The 12260-nt window shown below is 34.0% G+C and overlaps 1 protein-coding gene across 1 annotated transcript in view; it reads right to left on the reverse strand.

Annotated features, from left to right (window-relative positions):
- HACE1 (HECT domain and ankyrin repeat containing E3 ubiquitin protein ligase 1) overlaps window positions 1–12260 on the reverse strand; it is an 86973-nt gene that overhangs the window by 29218 nt on the left and 45495 nt on the right. Inside the window, exons 9-14 of the mRNA XM_012651162.1 lie at window positions 11338–11672; window positions 10757–10825; window positions 10429–10516; window positions 3387–3498; window positions 3196–3293; window positions 2929–3016 (exon numbers count right to left, since the gene is read on the reverse strand). Coding sequence (XP_012506616.1) covers window positions 2929–3016; window positions 3196–3293; window positions 3387–3498; window positions 10429–10516; window positions 10757–10825; window positions 11338–11672 — 790 coding nt within the window. The remainder of the gene's footprint in view (window positions 1–2928; window positions 3017–3195; window positions 3294–3386; window positions 3499–10428; window positions 10517–10756; window positions 10826–11337; window positions 11673–12260) is intronic.

Raw genomic sequence — 12260 nt, forward strand, 5'->3', positions numbered from 1 at the left:
GCCCAATCTATGTACTACTATTCTAGGAACCCGGGCTAAAAGAAAGAATAACTGATAAACCTAATGAGATAGTATCAAAGAAAAATAAAGAAAAAGTGGAAAAGTATTAGAAAGTAAAATGTTGGTCATTTAGTATACATATTTTGACAATAATTCACTTCATGTTTCATTGGTCTTTGATTTATCAGTTTGATACTGGATTAAACTGCTGTGACCAGTTTATTTAGATACAAGGTACAAATCTGGAAGCTTATGGCTGACTGATCTAAATGAGCTAGAATTAAGTACCTTCTGAGAAAATTCCTTGACATGAGGCAAGACTGGATATTAAATGCCAAAGCAAAGCTTGGAGAGATGAAGAAAGACTTCAAAGACAAACATAACCATACTTTGAAAAATATAATATTCTGAGAATAACCACAAATATTTTTTACCTGTTAAAAAGTGAATTCTTGGGGCTAATGATGAACCAACAAAGATTTTGGATGACTACTTTCCTCGCCTAGCTCTGTGTATAATTCCTTCTCTATCTAATACTTTCTGAGAAATCTGGGCCCTTAAAAGGAACAGATAAGGCCGGGCGCGGTGGCTCACGCCTGTAATCCTAGCACTCTGGGAGGCCGAGGCGGGCGAATTGTTTGCGCTCGGGAGTTCGAGACCAGCCTGAGCAAGAGCGAGACCCCGTTTCTACTAAAAAATAGAAAGAAATTATCTGGACAACTAAAAATATATAGAAAAAATTAGCTGGGCATGGTGGTGCATGCCTGCAGTCCCAGCTACTCGGGAGGCTGAGGCAGTAGGATGGCTTGAGCCCAGGAGTTTGGGGTTGCTGTGAGCTAGGCTGACACCATGGCACTCACTCTAGCCAGGGCAACAGAGTGAGACTCTGTCTCAAAAAAAAAAGGAATAGATAAGGAGAAATTAAAAGAAAAAAAGGAAATGAATGGAAAAAATCTTCAGGTAAAGAATAATAGTTTTTAACTTAACAACTAGTTAAGACAGAATATAACATTTATGTTAAATTTTAAGTTCAAAATAAGCATACCTGTGACCCTCCCAGCCATTTTCATGACCCCAGAAAAGTCGTACTGCACAAAAAATTATCATTTTTGCAGAATAATAACAACAGCATCTAATATTCATTTCATGCTTTCTATATGCCAGCCACTGGGCTAAGCATTTTCACATATCAGCTAACTGCATTCTTACAACATTATAAAACACCGATAATTATTACCATTTTCAAATGAGGAAACTGAGGTTTAGAAAAGTTAAGTTTACCGGCCCAAGATCATACTAAAAGAGTGGCAGAACCAAGATTTATATCCAGTGTAACACCAAAGGCTAAACCTCTTAATCGCTATATTACCTTACTTCTCTATTGAAACATCTTAATTTGATTAGAAAACAAGTTTTTAAAAAATCATTACAGACATTAGTTCTACCCAAACATCTCCCACATTTTGAAATTCTTAATTTTTAAAATGTAATTCCCTTCAATGTCAACTAAACATAAGAACAAGAAAATATTTTACCTAGATTTTAATTTATTAATACTATGACTCCAAAGAGAAGACTTACATGGCTTACAAGAAAGATAAATAAAAATCTTTATAGTCTATGTGCTTCAACATTTGCTCTGCTATAAATCTGTAGTAGTAAATAAGTACCTCTACTAATGATTCCACACCAAATCTGTTTTTCAGATATGAAATTAAATACACTCAGAATAAAGGACTATAAAGAAAAGAAGTAAGTCTAAAACATAATGCTAAAACTAGCTTTAAAGATGAGGCCAAAATAATTAAACTTGGTGCTTCATGGAACTGATTCACAAACACACCAAACTGACGTCAGAGCAAACAACCAAAGGTTACAGAGTTAAAGTAGGCAGTCTCGTATTCCTAATTTCAAATACTCAAGGTGTGTCCCTGAAGCCCATTAACATAGATGAACTCCTGTAGCTCCTTGCTTCACTGTAGCCCATCCCTGCTTGCCTCCCCTACAGTCATCCCTCTTATTAAATGGGGACTTCCTGCTAGTTTGGTTGGAAGCAATCACAAGCTACAATTAATTCTTTCCTTCTAAAAGAATGTAAACACTGGGGAAAGAAAAGATTTTCAGGAAAAACAAGCAACTATACAAAGCATTTGAAAACTGAAATCCCATCTTCACTTCAAATATGTCTTTATTAAGTTAGAGAGCTCTCAAATATACCCCACACAAATGAGTGTAACCATTTCCATTTAGTCCACAATATCAAATTACAGCTAAATAGTCACAAGCACCATTTCAACAAAGAGAGTTGATTATCTATATTTTATGGTTAAATAATAGCTTTTTAGTCACCAGTCTCTTAAAATGACTGAAAATAAAGTTTACATAAAGTATACATAAATAGATTATGAGTTAAGATTTTACATCATGATTTCTAGACTTTGGTTTTCATGACCAATAAATTTTAAAACTTGGAAACTCAAGTAGGGTTAGCAAATTTTTATTTTTCCAAATAAGGACTTTTCAATTTTTAAGTCCATCTACAAGCACCGTTATTTTATGAAAGAGAATTTTAATTCAAAAAAAAAGTAGACTAAAGGACAATCCTTAAATTGAATAAACGTAGTTTTATTTTACAAAACACTAATGAGAACTTCCTCAGGGCCAGCACTAGTCGTTGAGACAAGCGTTTGGAAACCAACTGTTTAGAGGAAAACATTCTAGAATGAGTCAGGTTCCACTTAAGATTTTACCACTCATTAACTGTGTGAATGTAGATAATAACTCTGAATTTCAGTTTTCTCTTCTATAAGAATGGGAATATCCCACCTAGCTTACAGGGCTACTATGGAAATCAAAGATAAAATGTACTCAAGTAGTTTGAAAAATGTGACAAGTCACAGAAAAAGTCATCTAAACCATACAACTTACCATCAGCTGACTGGGTAAACAATGCATAATCAGGATTGACTATCTCATTAGACAGAATATCAAACCACTCACGCACAACACCTTGACCCTGAGTTCAAGAAAATAAAATTAAGCATCAACAGAAATATAGTGGGAAATTTTTTTCTAAATAACAAAATTAAAATCACATTAAATTTCTTCCCTTATTAACTAAGTATTAAACTTTATTCAAGAACATTTCAATCTATTATATACAGTGATTTCTACATCACTTATTTTTATACCCACCATGCCTTCCTCTCCATGGAACCGTACAGCAATCCCTTGCTTTAGCTTTGCACAATTTGCTTTTGACACAACTTCACAGCTACTCCTAAAAATAGAATCTAAATATGTAGCATTGGTTAATTTCACATATTAAAATTTACAGTAACAAGTACTTTGTGCCTCACACACATATGTTTGTTTGTTAAACATACCTCTATGAACAAGCAGGATATCATTTTCATTCACTGGCCTGTGTACCATGTCTGAATCTGGTTGTCCTGAATGCAAATGTTCATAAAACCATTCACAACGATCTTTAAATGGCTAGCCCAAAAATAACAGTAAAATATGTTAGCAGTATTTCAGTTACCTAATTACCAGATTTACTAGCATGCTAAATGCCCTTTCTACAAATAATCATTCTTAGACCTTTATTTATAAGTATTTATTAGATAATGTTTTAACATTTTAATAACTAGTCACAAAAAGACAAATCTTAGCTGAAATACTTTGACTACCTAGAGAATGTATTTTTTAAAACTCCTACATTTTTAACAGAAAAGACTTGATAAGTTAGGTTATATCTTAGAACTTAATATTAGATATGTAATTGAAGGTATTTACTCTCAATTTCTTTAAATCCAAGGCTTATAAAAATGAAAATTATCAAACACCCCAAAAAATTATGTTGCATGTTCCATTTAATTTTTCATGAAAATAATCTTTTCCACCTAACTTAATTCTTACTTCTATCCTTTGGAATATATGCAGCAAATATAAAGGAATTTGTTACCCTTTTCTCTTCCCTTCTTGAAGAGTAAGATCTCTTGAACAGAAAAGAAAGTCTCTACCTTTTGTTCATCTGCCAGGTAAGCAAACTGCAAGTGATTTCAATTTTTATGATTACTCAAAGTATTATTGATTAATAATCAGAAAGTACCTAGTATGTACCAACACTTCAAGTAACATAAAAGCAGTAAAAATACCTCAATTTCCTTGCTAAAACCTATTTATTACAGTTAAAGAGAGGAGACTAACACAGAACAATACAATATATATAAAATACCAAATTCTGAACAGTAAAGTATGACCTATAGATTTACTAAGAAATTAGAAGTATGCAGATGAGTGTAGTACAAAGGCTTCATGGGGAAACCTAGGACTTTAAAGCTAAGTAGGACTTGCTCAAGCAGGGAGGAAAGAGGGCATACCAGGTTAAAGGAGACAAGGAAAATGGCACAGAAGGAGGAACTGTGTCTCCCTGGAAGATCTAGTGAAGGCACACTGGCATAACCGGAGCTGTACCCTTCACGTGTTAAAAAAAAAAATATGTTTGTATAAGTAAACTGAGCACATACTTGATTCCTGAGAATCAAGTAAAAGATACAGGGGCCACTGTGGTTATTTGGTCAAAACAGTAACATGATAAATACAAGAATTAAAATGGGTTTGGCTCCAGTATAAAGGGGGACCATCCAGGCAGCCGTTGCAATAATAGGTATTAGATGATAAGGTCCTGGTCTTGGTAGGAAAGAAGACCGATAAAGTAAATCTAAGAGACATTACTCTTTTGAATAAACATTAAAAGAGAAGCTCTCTAGAAATAGAATTGATTAACAGAAATAACTCAGAGGAAAAAAACCTTCTCCCCACAACTTAATCCCCACACTCTTAGAAGGTATTAGTAGAAAGATAATGAATAAGGTTTTATATATCCTGAATTTAAAGTTATTGTGGGGTGTGACTCTTAGGGACTTGGAAATAAATACTGGACTATGCTGCAGCTGAGACACTGGAAACAGAGCCACGAGCAAAGTTAGAGACACGGTAAGGTCCCTTATTCACGAAATTGAAGATACAGAGAACAAACACCAAGAATGAAGAAATTTATGATCACGGGTCACGACTAAGAATTTGTCTGGCAAATGACACACATAGCCAGAAAGTCAAAGGAGAACCAGGGCAGTGCAATACCACAAAAACTAAGTTTCAAGAGATAAATATGACCAATACTATCCAACATCACAAAAAAGTTATCTTTCAGGTAGTTTTTAGGACATCAATAAATTTCTTCATCTGAGCTAAATATTAATTTTGCTTTAAAAGACTTAAATATCACATTTTATTAATTCTTAATAAAAATATTAATTAAGATAACTGGTAAGAGATGAACAGATTCTGCCTTTTAATATCTGCTCTTTCAGTAAGAATAAATGTTCCCCTTTTAAAAGTTAAGTATAATTTTTTCCATGCTTCTAATAGCCTTCCACACTTTGAATAAAGCACTACTGTTATTATATGTTATTATATATGTACTACAGTGCATATAAATTAAATACTTCATTTTTAGTAAACAGGCTGGAATATAAAGTATTTGAAATTTTAACACTGATTATTTCTAAAACTTTGGTAAAAGCAGAGAGAAAAAAACATTACACAGAAGCAATGTATTTAAGTGAAGTCAGATAAACATGGTTTGAAATCCTGGCTCTATCACTTACTAGGTTTACCTTAGGGAAATTACTAACCGTCACAGAACTTTAGTTTTCTCACTTGTAAGAAAGAGAAAATAATACCTGCTTCAAGGGCTAATTGTGAGGATTAAATGAAATAATGCAAATATAGAACATAATAATCATAATTATAATCATAAAGTCACACTTATTAAGCACCTATAAGACAGGTACTGTTTAAGCACTTTACATGCATTACCACATGCAACCCTCACAGCATTATGAGAAAAAGGAACTCTTATCCCCATTTTACAGAAGAGAAAAAAGCAGCACTACGAGGTTATACAAATACTCAACACCCAGAATGCTCAATAAACAGGTGTTCTCATAAAACCTATTTATTACAGTTAAAGAGAAGAGACTAACATAGAACAATACAATATATATAAAATACCAAATTCTGAACAGTAAAGTAGGAACTATAGATTTACTAAGAAATTAGAAGTATGCAGATGAGTGTAGTAAAAGGCTTCATGGGGAAATGATTTGAGCTAGGACTTTAAAGCTAAGTAGGACTCGCTCAAGCAGGGAGGAAAGAGGGCATTATCCTTCACAATAATGTTAAAATTATTATAACTATTTTAAAACTATTTTGGCAGAAAACTTACTTCCCATTATAAGATATTAAATAATGTCCTTTATCTATGAAATGTGAACCAAGAAATAAAAACAAATGATAATTTTTTAAGTAATTCAAATAGAACATTAAAAGGTACAAACTGCTACCTTCAAAAGCTAGTAAGATCAAAACAAACACACATATACAAACACCCACATGGCCAAAGGGCACATTTTTGTATGTAAACTTTCTGAGTACTTATGATTCCACAAATAATTCACAGAACAGGACTGATTACAGAGGCTCCTTTTAATAGCATTTGTACAGCAATACAAAACATCTCTCCCTTTAACTACTAGCCACCTGAAAACCACCAACAGAAGTCAATCTCTTAGCAGAGGTAATTCTTTTTTAACTTTTGGGAGAGGTACAGTCTGCAAGTTACAGAAAATTTCCAAGAACATTAGAGTAAAAAGTACTTTTTTCCCCTCTGATATGAGAGTAAGTTGCCAACATGATGCCCAGTCACCCATAAACAGTTTAGTGTGTACTTCCTACAAGCAAGGGAATTCTCCATAACCAGGTAAAAACCACTGAAATCAGAAATTTTACAGATAGCCATTACTACCCCTAATCCTTAAACCCCATTTCAAGTTTTGCCAACTTCCAAAAAATGTCCTTTATAGTTGCAGTCCCCAAACCCTGGGCTGTGGACCAGTATCAGTCCATGGCCTGTTAGGAACTGGGCCACACAGCAGGAGGTGAGTGGCAGGCAAGCCAGGGAAGCTTCAGCTGTATTTGCAGCTGTTCCCCATCACTCTCATCACCACGTAAGCTGTGCATCCTGTCAGATCAGTGGTGGCATTAGCAGCACAAACCCTACTGTAACCCTACTTTAAACTGTGCATGTGAGGGATCTAGGCTGCACGTTCCTTATAAGAATCTAATGCCTGATGATCTGAGGTGGAGCTGAGGCAGTGATGCTAGCACTGGGGAGTGGCTGTAAATACAGGTTATCATTAGCAGAGGTTTGACTGCACAGTTAATGTAATGCGCTTGAATCATCCTACCCCACCCCTGTCCATGGAAAAATTGTCTTCCAGGAAATGGTCCCTGGTGCCAAAAAGGTTGAGGACCGCTGCTTTACACCAAAATGCTTCATGAACTGCCTTTAATTGTCCTGTCTCTCTCAGTCTCCTTCACTCTGGTACAGTTCTTCAGTGTTTCCTAATTTTCATGACCTCAATACTTTTAAAGATTGCAGGTCAGATAACTTTGTAGAATGTCCCTCAACGGAAGTTAATCTGATGATTCTTTGTGATTAGATTCAAGATGTGCATATTTGGCAGGAATATCACAGAAGAGATGTCTTGTTCATCTCAGTGTATCCTATCAGCTAGCACATCAGTATGTCTGCTTTGATCACTGCCAAGCTTCTCCACTGTAAATCCCCTTTTTTCTCTTTGTAATTACTAAATTTTATGTGGAGGGATGTAAATATCCCATCATTAAACTTTCCACTTAGTCATTAATTTTTTCAGTACAAACTCATGGGTTCCTATTTTATTTATAACATGTTGCCATCATTATTTATTTTGATGTCGAAATTGTTCCAAATTTGGTAGCAGGAGTCCATTCAAGCTGGCTTCTGAGTCATTTTGACATAACCCCATCATTCTTTGAATACTTCCCTACTTTCTTGCACAACAAAATGTTCCAAGCTCATCTTGTACTTTCTCTGACCCAGCCCTGGAATTAGCCAACTCTCCAACAAGCCCTGGTTCATTGAGCATGGTAGGGACCAAGAACTCGATGCCAGGTTTGCTACAACTACCTATGTAGACTGAAGACTAAGTTCACACTGATAACTCCAATTCAAATTCCACAGTACACAATTTGTTCTATTTTTCTCCTTTCTGTAACTCCTTTCTCCAGCAGTGAGAAATCAGGCTCTCACACTTACTTATTTGATCAATCTTCACTCCTCCCACACTCTACCCTGTCGGTAAGTAACCAATCTCTTGTCATTGACATGGCCCCTTTACTGCATGGATACTCTCTGCCACCCCACTGGAACTCCATCACACAACTCTGATCGCTGCTACCACCCTCCACATGGACATACCCGTTATGCCCATCCAACTCACATAATGCATGCTGGGCCCCTCTGCTACACAGATACCCTCTTTACCACACCCAAACTCCAAAACCCCACATTAGGCTACCACTACACATGTGTACACCCTCCTCACCTTGGTCAAGAAAAAAAAAACCCTCTCTGGGTCAAAAAGGTAGATACCTTAAATGCAGGTGCTATTTGACTGAATTGTTCAGGAAGGAAAAAGAGAATAGGAAGTAAAAAGCAGAGATAGTATTAAAAATAGCTAATTAATTCTCTTTCAAAACTATGTAATAAAACTTTCTTTCACCTATTATCTTATTTGCCCCAGAACAAAGTCATATAGTATAGATTAAGCAAATGACCTTGAGAACCACACAGACTTCTAAATTCTGTTTCTCCCACTTAGCAGCTAAATGACTTAAACAAGTTACTTAGCCCCTTCGGCTTAGATAAAAGAGTACCCATCTTATACTACTGTTAAGAAAATTAAATAATTCAAGTAAAGCAAATACATAGTAAAATTAGCATTCGATAAATATAAGTTATTACTGCCTTCTCATCTACACTACCATTATTAAGCAAGTGTCAAAAGATCCACATATACATGTACATAATATTTTAAAAATTAGTTCTTAGCTCTTTAACTTCTGGAAGGGTCAGTGTCCCTAAAGGCATTAAAAAACCATCTATGGGGGAGGGGTAGGAAGGGAGGGATAAAAACCTACCTAACAGATAAAATGAACATTATTTGGGTGATGGGCACATTAATAGCCCTGACTTAAGCAATATAAAAGCCATCCATGTAACAAAAACATTTGTACCTCCTTAATATTTTGAAAATGAAAAACAAAAACCCTATGGCATAATATATTTATTATCTTATGACTACTAAACAAACCATAGCCTCCAGTCTGTCCCATATATATGACAAATTATTTTCTAAAACTTTGCTAGGATTATGTCACTCTCCTAAAGCAAAGTTATCAGTGGCTCTTAATAGCCTAGCAAACAAAGATGATTCTTCAATCTGGCTCAACAATCAAGGCTCAACACAAATTTACCTTTCTAGAACTTTATCTCACTCTTCATCTACACAAAATTTTTGCTGCAACCACTATAGTTTTAAATACTTTCCCATCTACGTGCCTTGGCCCATATCTCACCTAGAATGTTTATCTTCCCATTTATTCTCATCAAAATTTTGCATGTTTTCAAGCATTTTCAAAGTAGTTTAAAATCTATCCCCTTTGAAAATTCCCTTGATTACAGCAGCCAGAAGCAAGCTCTTCCTCCCTTAAACCCCTGAAGAACTAGAAAATACTATAATTTCTACATTATAGGTAGGTCTATTATCTCCCCTCCTAGGCTGAATTAAGACCCTCTTAGAGAAAGGAAATATGCTATCACTAAAACAACTACCACTTATTGAGCATATATGCCAGTCATTCTTTAAGGTTTATTCTTCACAATAGTTCTGGGAGGTTGGTGTCATTATCACTATTTTATAAATGAAGAAATCAAGGCTCACGGATATTAAGATATATACCTGAAGTCACATAGCTGATAAGCAGCAAAACAAGCTTACTTTCCCTAGCATGTTTCACGAAACATGAGATACGTGGAATAAACAGTTACGACCCTGGTAGCAGAAAGGTTGTCAACTAAGCTTGGAGAATCAACAAAGTTAAATCACTGTTTTTACTAAAGGGCTTCTCAAAGCTGATGTGCTTTATAAATTTCCAAAGAGTATATATTTCCCAAACGTATTTGGAGATAAAATCCTTTTATTAAGGACCATCAGCCTCATAGGATTAGTGCTCCATGAAACTCACTTCAGGAAATGTGGCAATTTGTTCCGTTATTTTTGCACAAGCCTTTGTATATAGTAGGCACTCAATACACATTTCTTGAAAAAAATTTACTCCTCATGTTAAAGTAATGTATAATTTCATTCCTCTTACAATAGGAGGTCTTAAGTATAATAATTAATCCACAAAATAATATTAAAATTTTTAATTAATTTTATTAGATAGACTAAAAAGATGAAGAAAAATTTCTACCTGTGCTTTTATGATATGCATGAATCTTGACATCAATTCAGGACATTCAAGGAGAAAGTGAAAGTGGTCAAATATAATTTTGGGATTTCTAAAAGAAAAATATATTTTATTTAAATGGACAGGATGGATGAGTAGCATTAAGTGAAATGCAAATTCAGATACATAAATACTGAAATAGAAGAAAAACACAATAATCTACATCTATTTTCACTTGTTATTGACATATTTTGAATAGTAATGGAAATAACATTTTTTTCTGTTGAGATGAAACTTTAAGTAAAGAGAGGAAAAGCTACCAGGGCAGTCAATGAATCTTAGAAAGCCTTACCTGTTAACAAAGCATTTTAAAACTTCATCGTGTTTGCAGACAAATTCAATGAAACGGGGTGAAGTCATTCTGTAGGGGGTAAAAAAACAATCAGAATATATAGACAAAAGTTTGTGATATAGCAAATTTGATACATATACATTGAATGGACTGGCTTTTAAATCAAAAAGAATTTGAGTTTGGATCTTCTTAATAAATTTAGAAAACTGAGGCATGCCTAGTCAACTTGTAAAATGAGATAATACATATATTGCAACTTCTCATCAATAGATGGTATCAAATAACTTTTTAAAAACTCTTGAAATTTTGCACATCTCTGCTATATAAATTTCAAATACATAATTAAGAGATCTTTTACAAGGTGACATTTACCACCCTACCTAGTAATAACATATATATATCATTTGCTTAAAATTTAAATATTTTGTACTAGATCTAGATTAGCACAAGGAGTATCCTGAAATAAAGATGAACAGAATCTAAAATCAACAAATTGTTATTTGTTGTTACTGAAATTACAAAAGTATCATTGCTTTTCTTCATCTATCAGAGAAAAAAATAATAAGCCAAAACTTTCTTACCCTGGAGGCATCTGACAAGAACAGCACATGTAAAAAGCTTGAATGACAGCACTTAGCCGGTTAGCTGTCATAGAAATAACATCCTGACAATCTACACTGGCTTCCTGTTTCCCTGCAAGAGCATCTGGTTTAGATTCCCCTGTGCCAGTGGACAGATTTTCATAGCTCCCAGGTCCTGGAGGTTCAAATGGAGGAATGGAAGTAGCATCTTGATCTTGGCCTTTTTGTTTCAGTAAAATAGAAGTGATATCTGTTGAGTTCTTTTTGTTTTTCATCAATTCGGTAGCTATTAAAACTAGCCATTCATCTAATGAGTGCCAAAGCAATTCCAGAGGCTATGAGAAAAAAGAAAAGTATTTTCTAACATCATTCTTAGAAAATTACAACAGGATAAAAAAAGTTCACACAACCAAATATTATTAATATAAAAGAGAAAATTTCTATCTTCCCAAGTTAATGTGACAGTAATGTCTAAAGGTAAGTAGTAAAAATACATAAATGTCATAAAAATGATAATTTCTTCACTTACAGAAAAAATTTAAGGTAAAACTAAAATCTAACAAAAAATTCATAAGCAATCTTTCTTCTTTTAACTTTCAAATATTTAGTTTTAAAAGCACACATTACTTCTGTATATATAATCACTCTAACATTTATTGTATTAACATGATAAATGTCAACAATTTTCAATTAAAGTCTTTTTCAATTAAAAAATGAGAATTCCTAAAAACCTAATAAACAGCTTAGTTTACTGTGCTTTCTTTACATGTAATTCTTAGAATTTTGATAATTTATGACAAGAAATTATATAATGTGGCACATTTATGCACATACCTACATACATATATATATATATATGAGTACACACACATAATCCATCTCTAATAACTAGTAATTTTTAAAACAAGGAATATAATATCAAA

Source organism: Propithecus coquereli, unplaced genomic scaffold, assembly GCF_000956105.1.
Source record: "Propithecus coquereli isolate 6110/MARCELLA unplaced genomic scaffold, Pcoq_1.0 Scaffold35, whole genome shotgun sequence".
NCBI classification, from domain to species: Eukaryota; Metazoa; Chordata; class Mammalia; order Primates; family Indriidae; genus Propithecus; species Propithecus coquereli.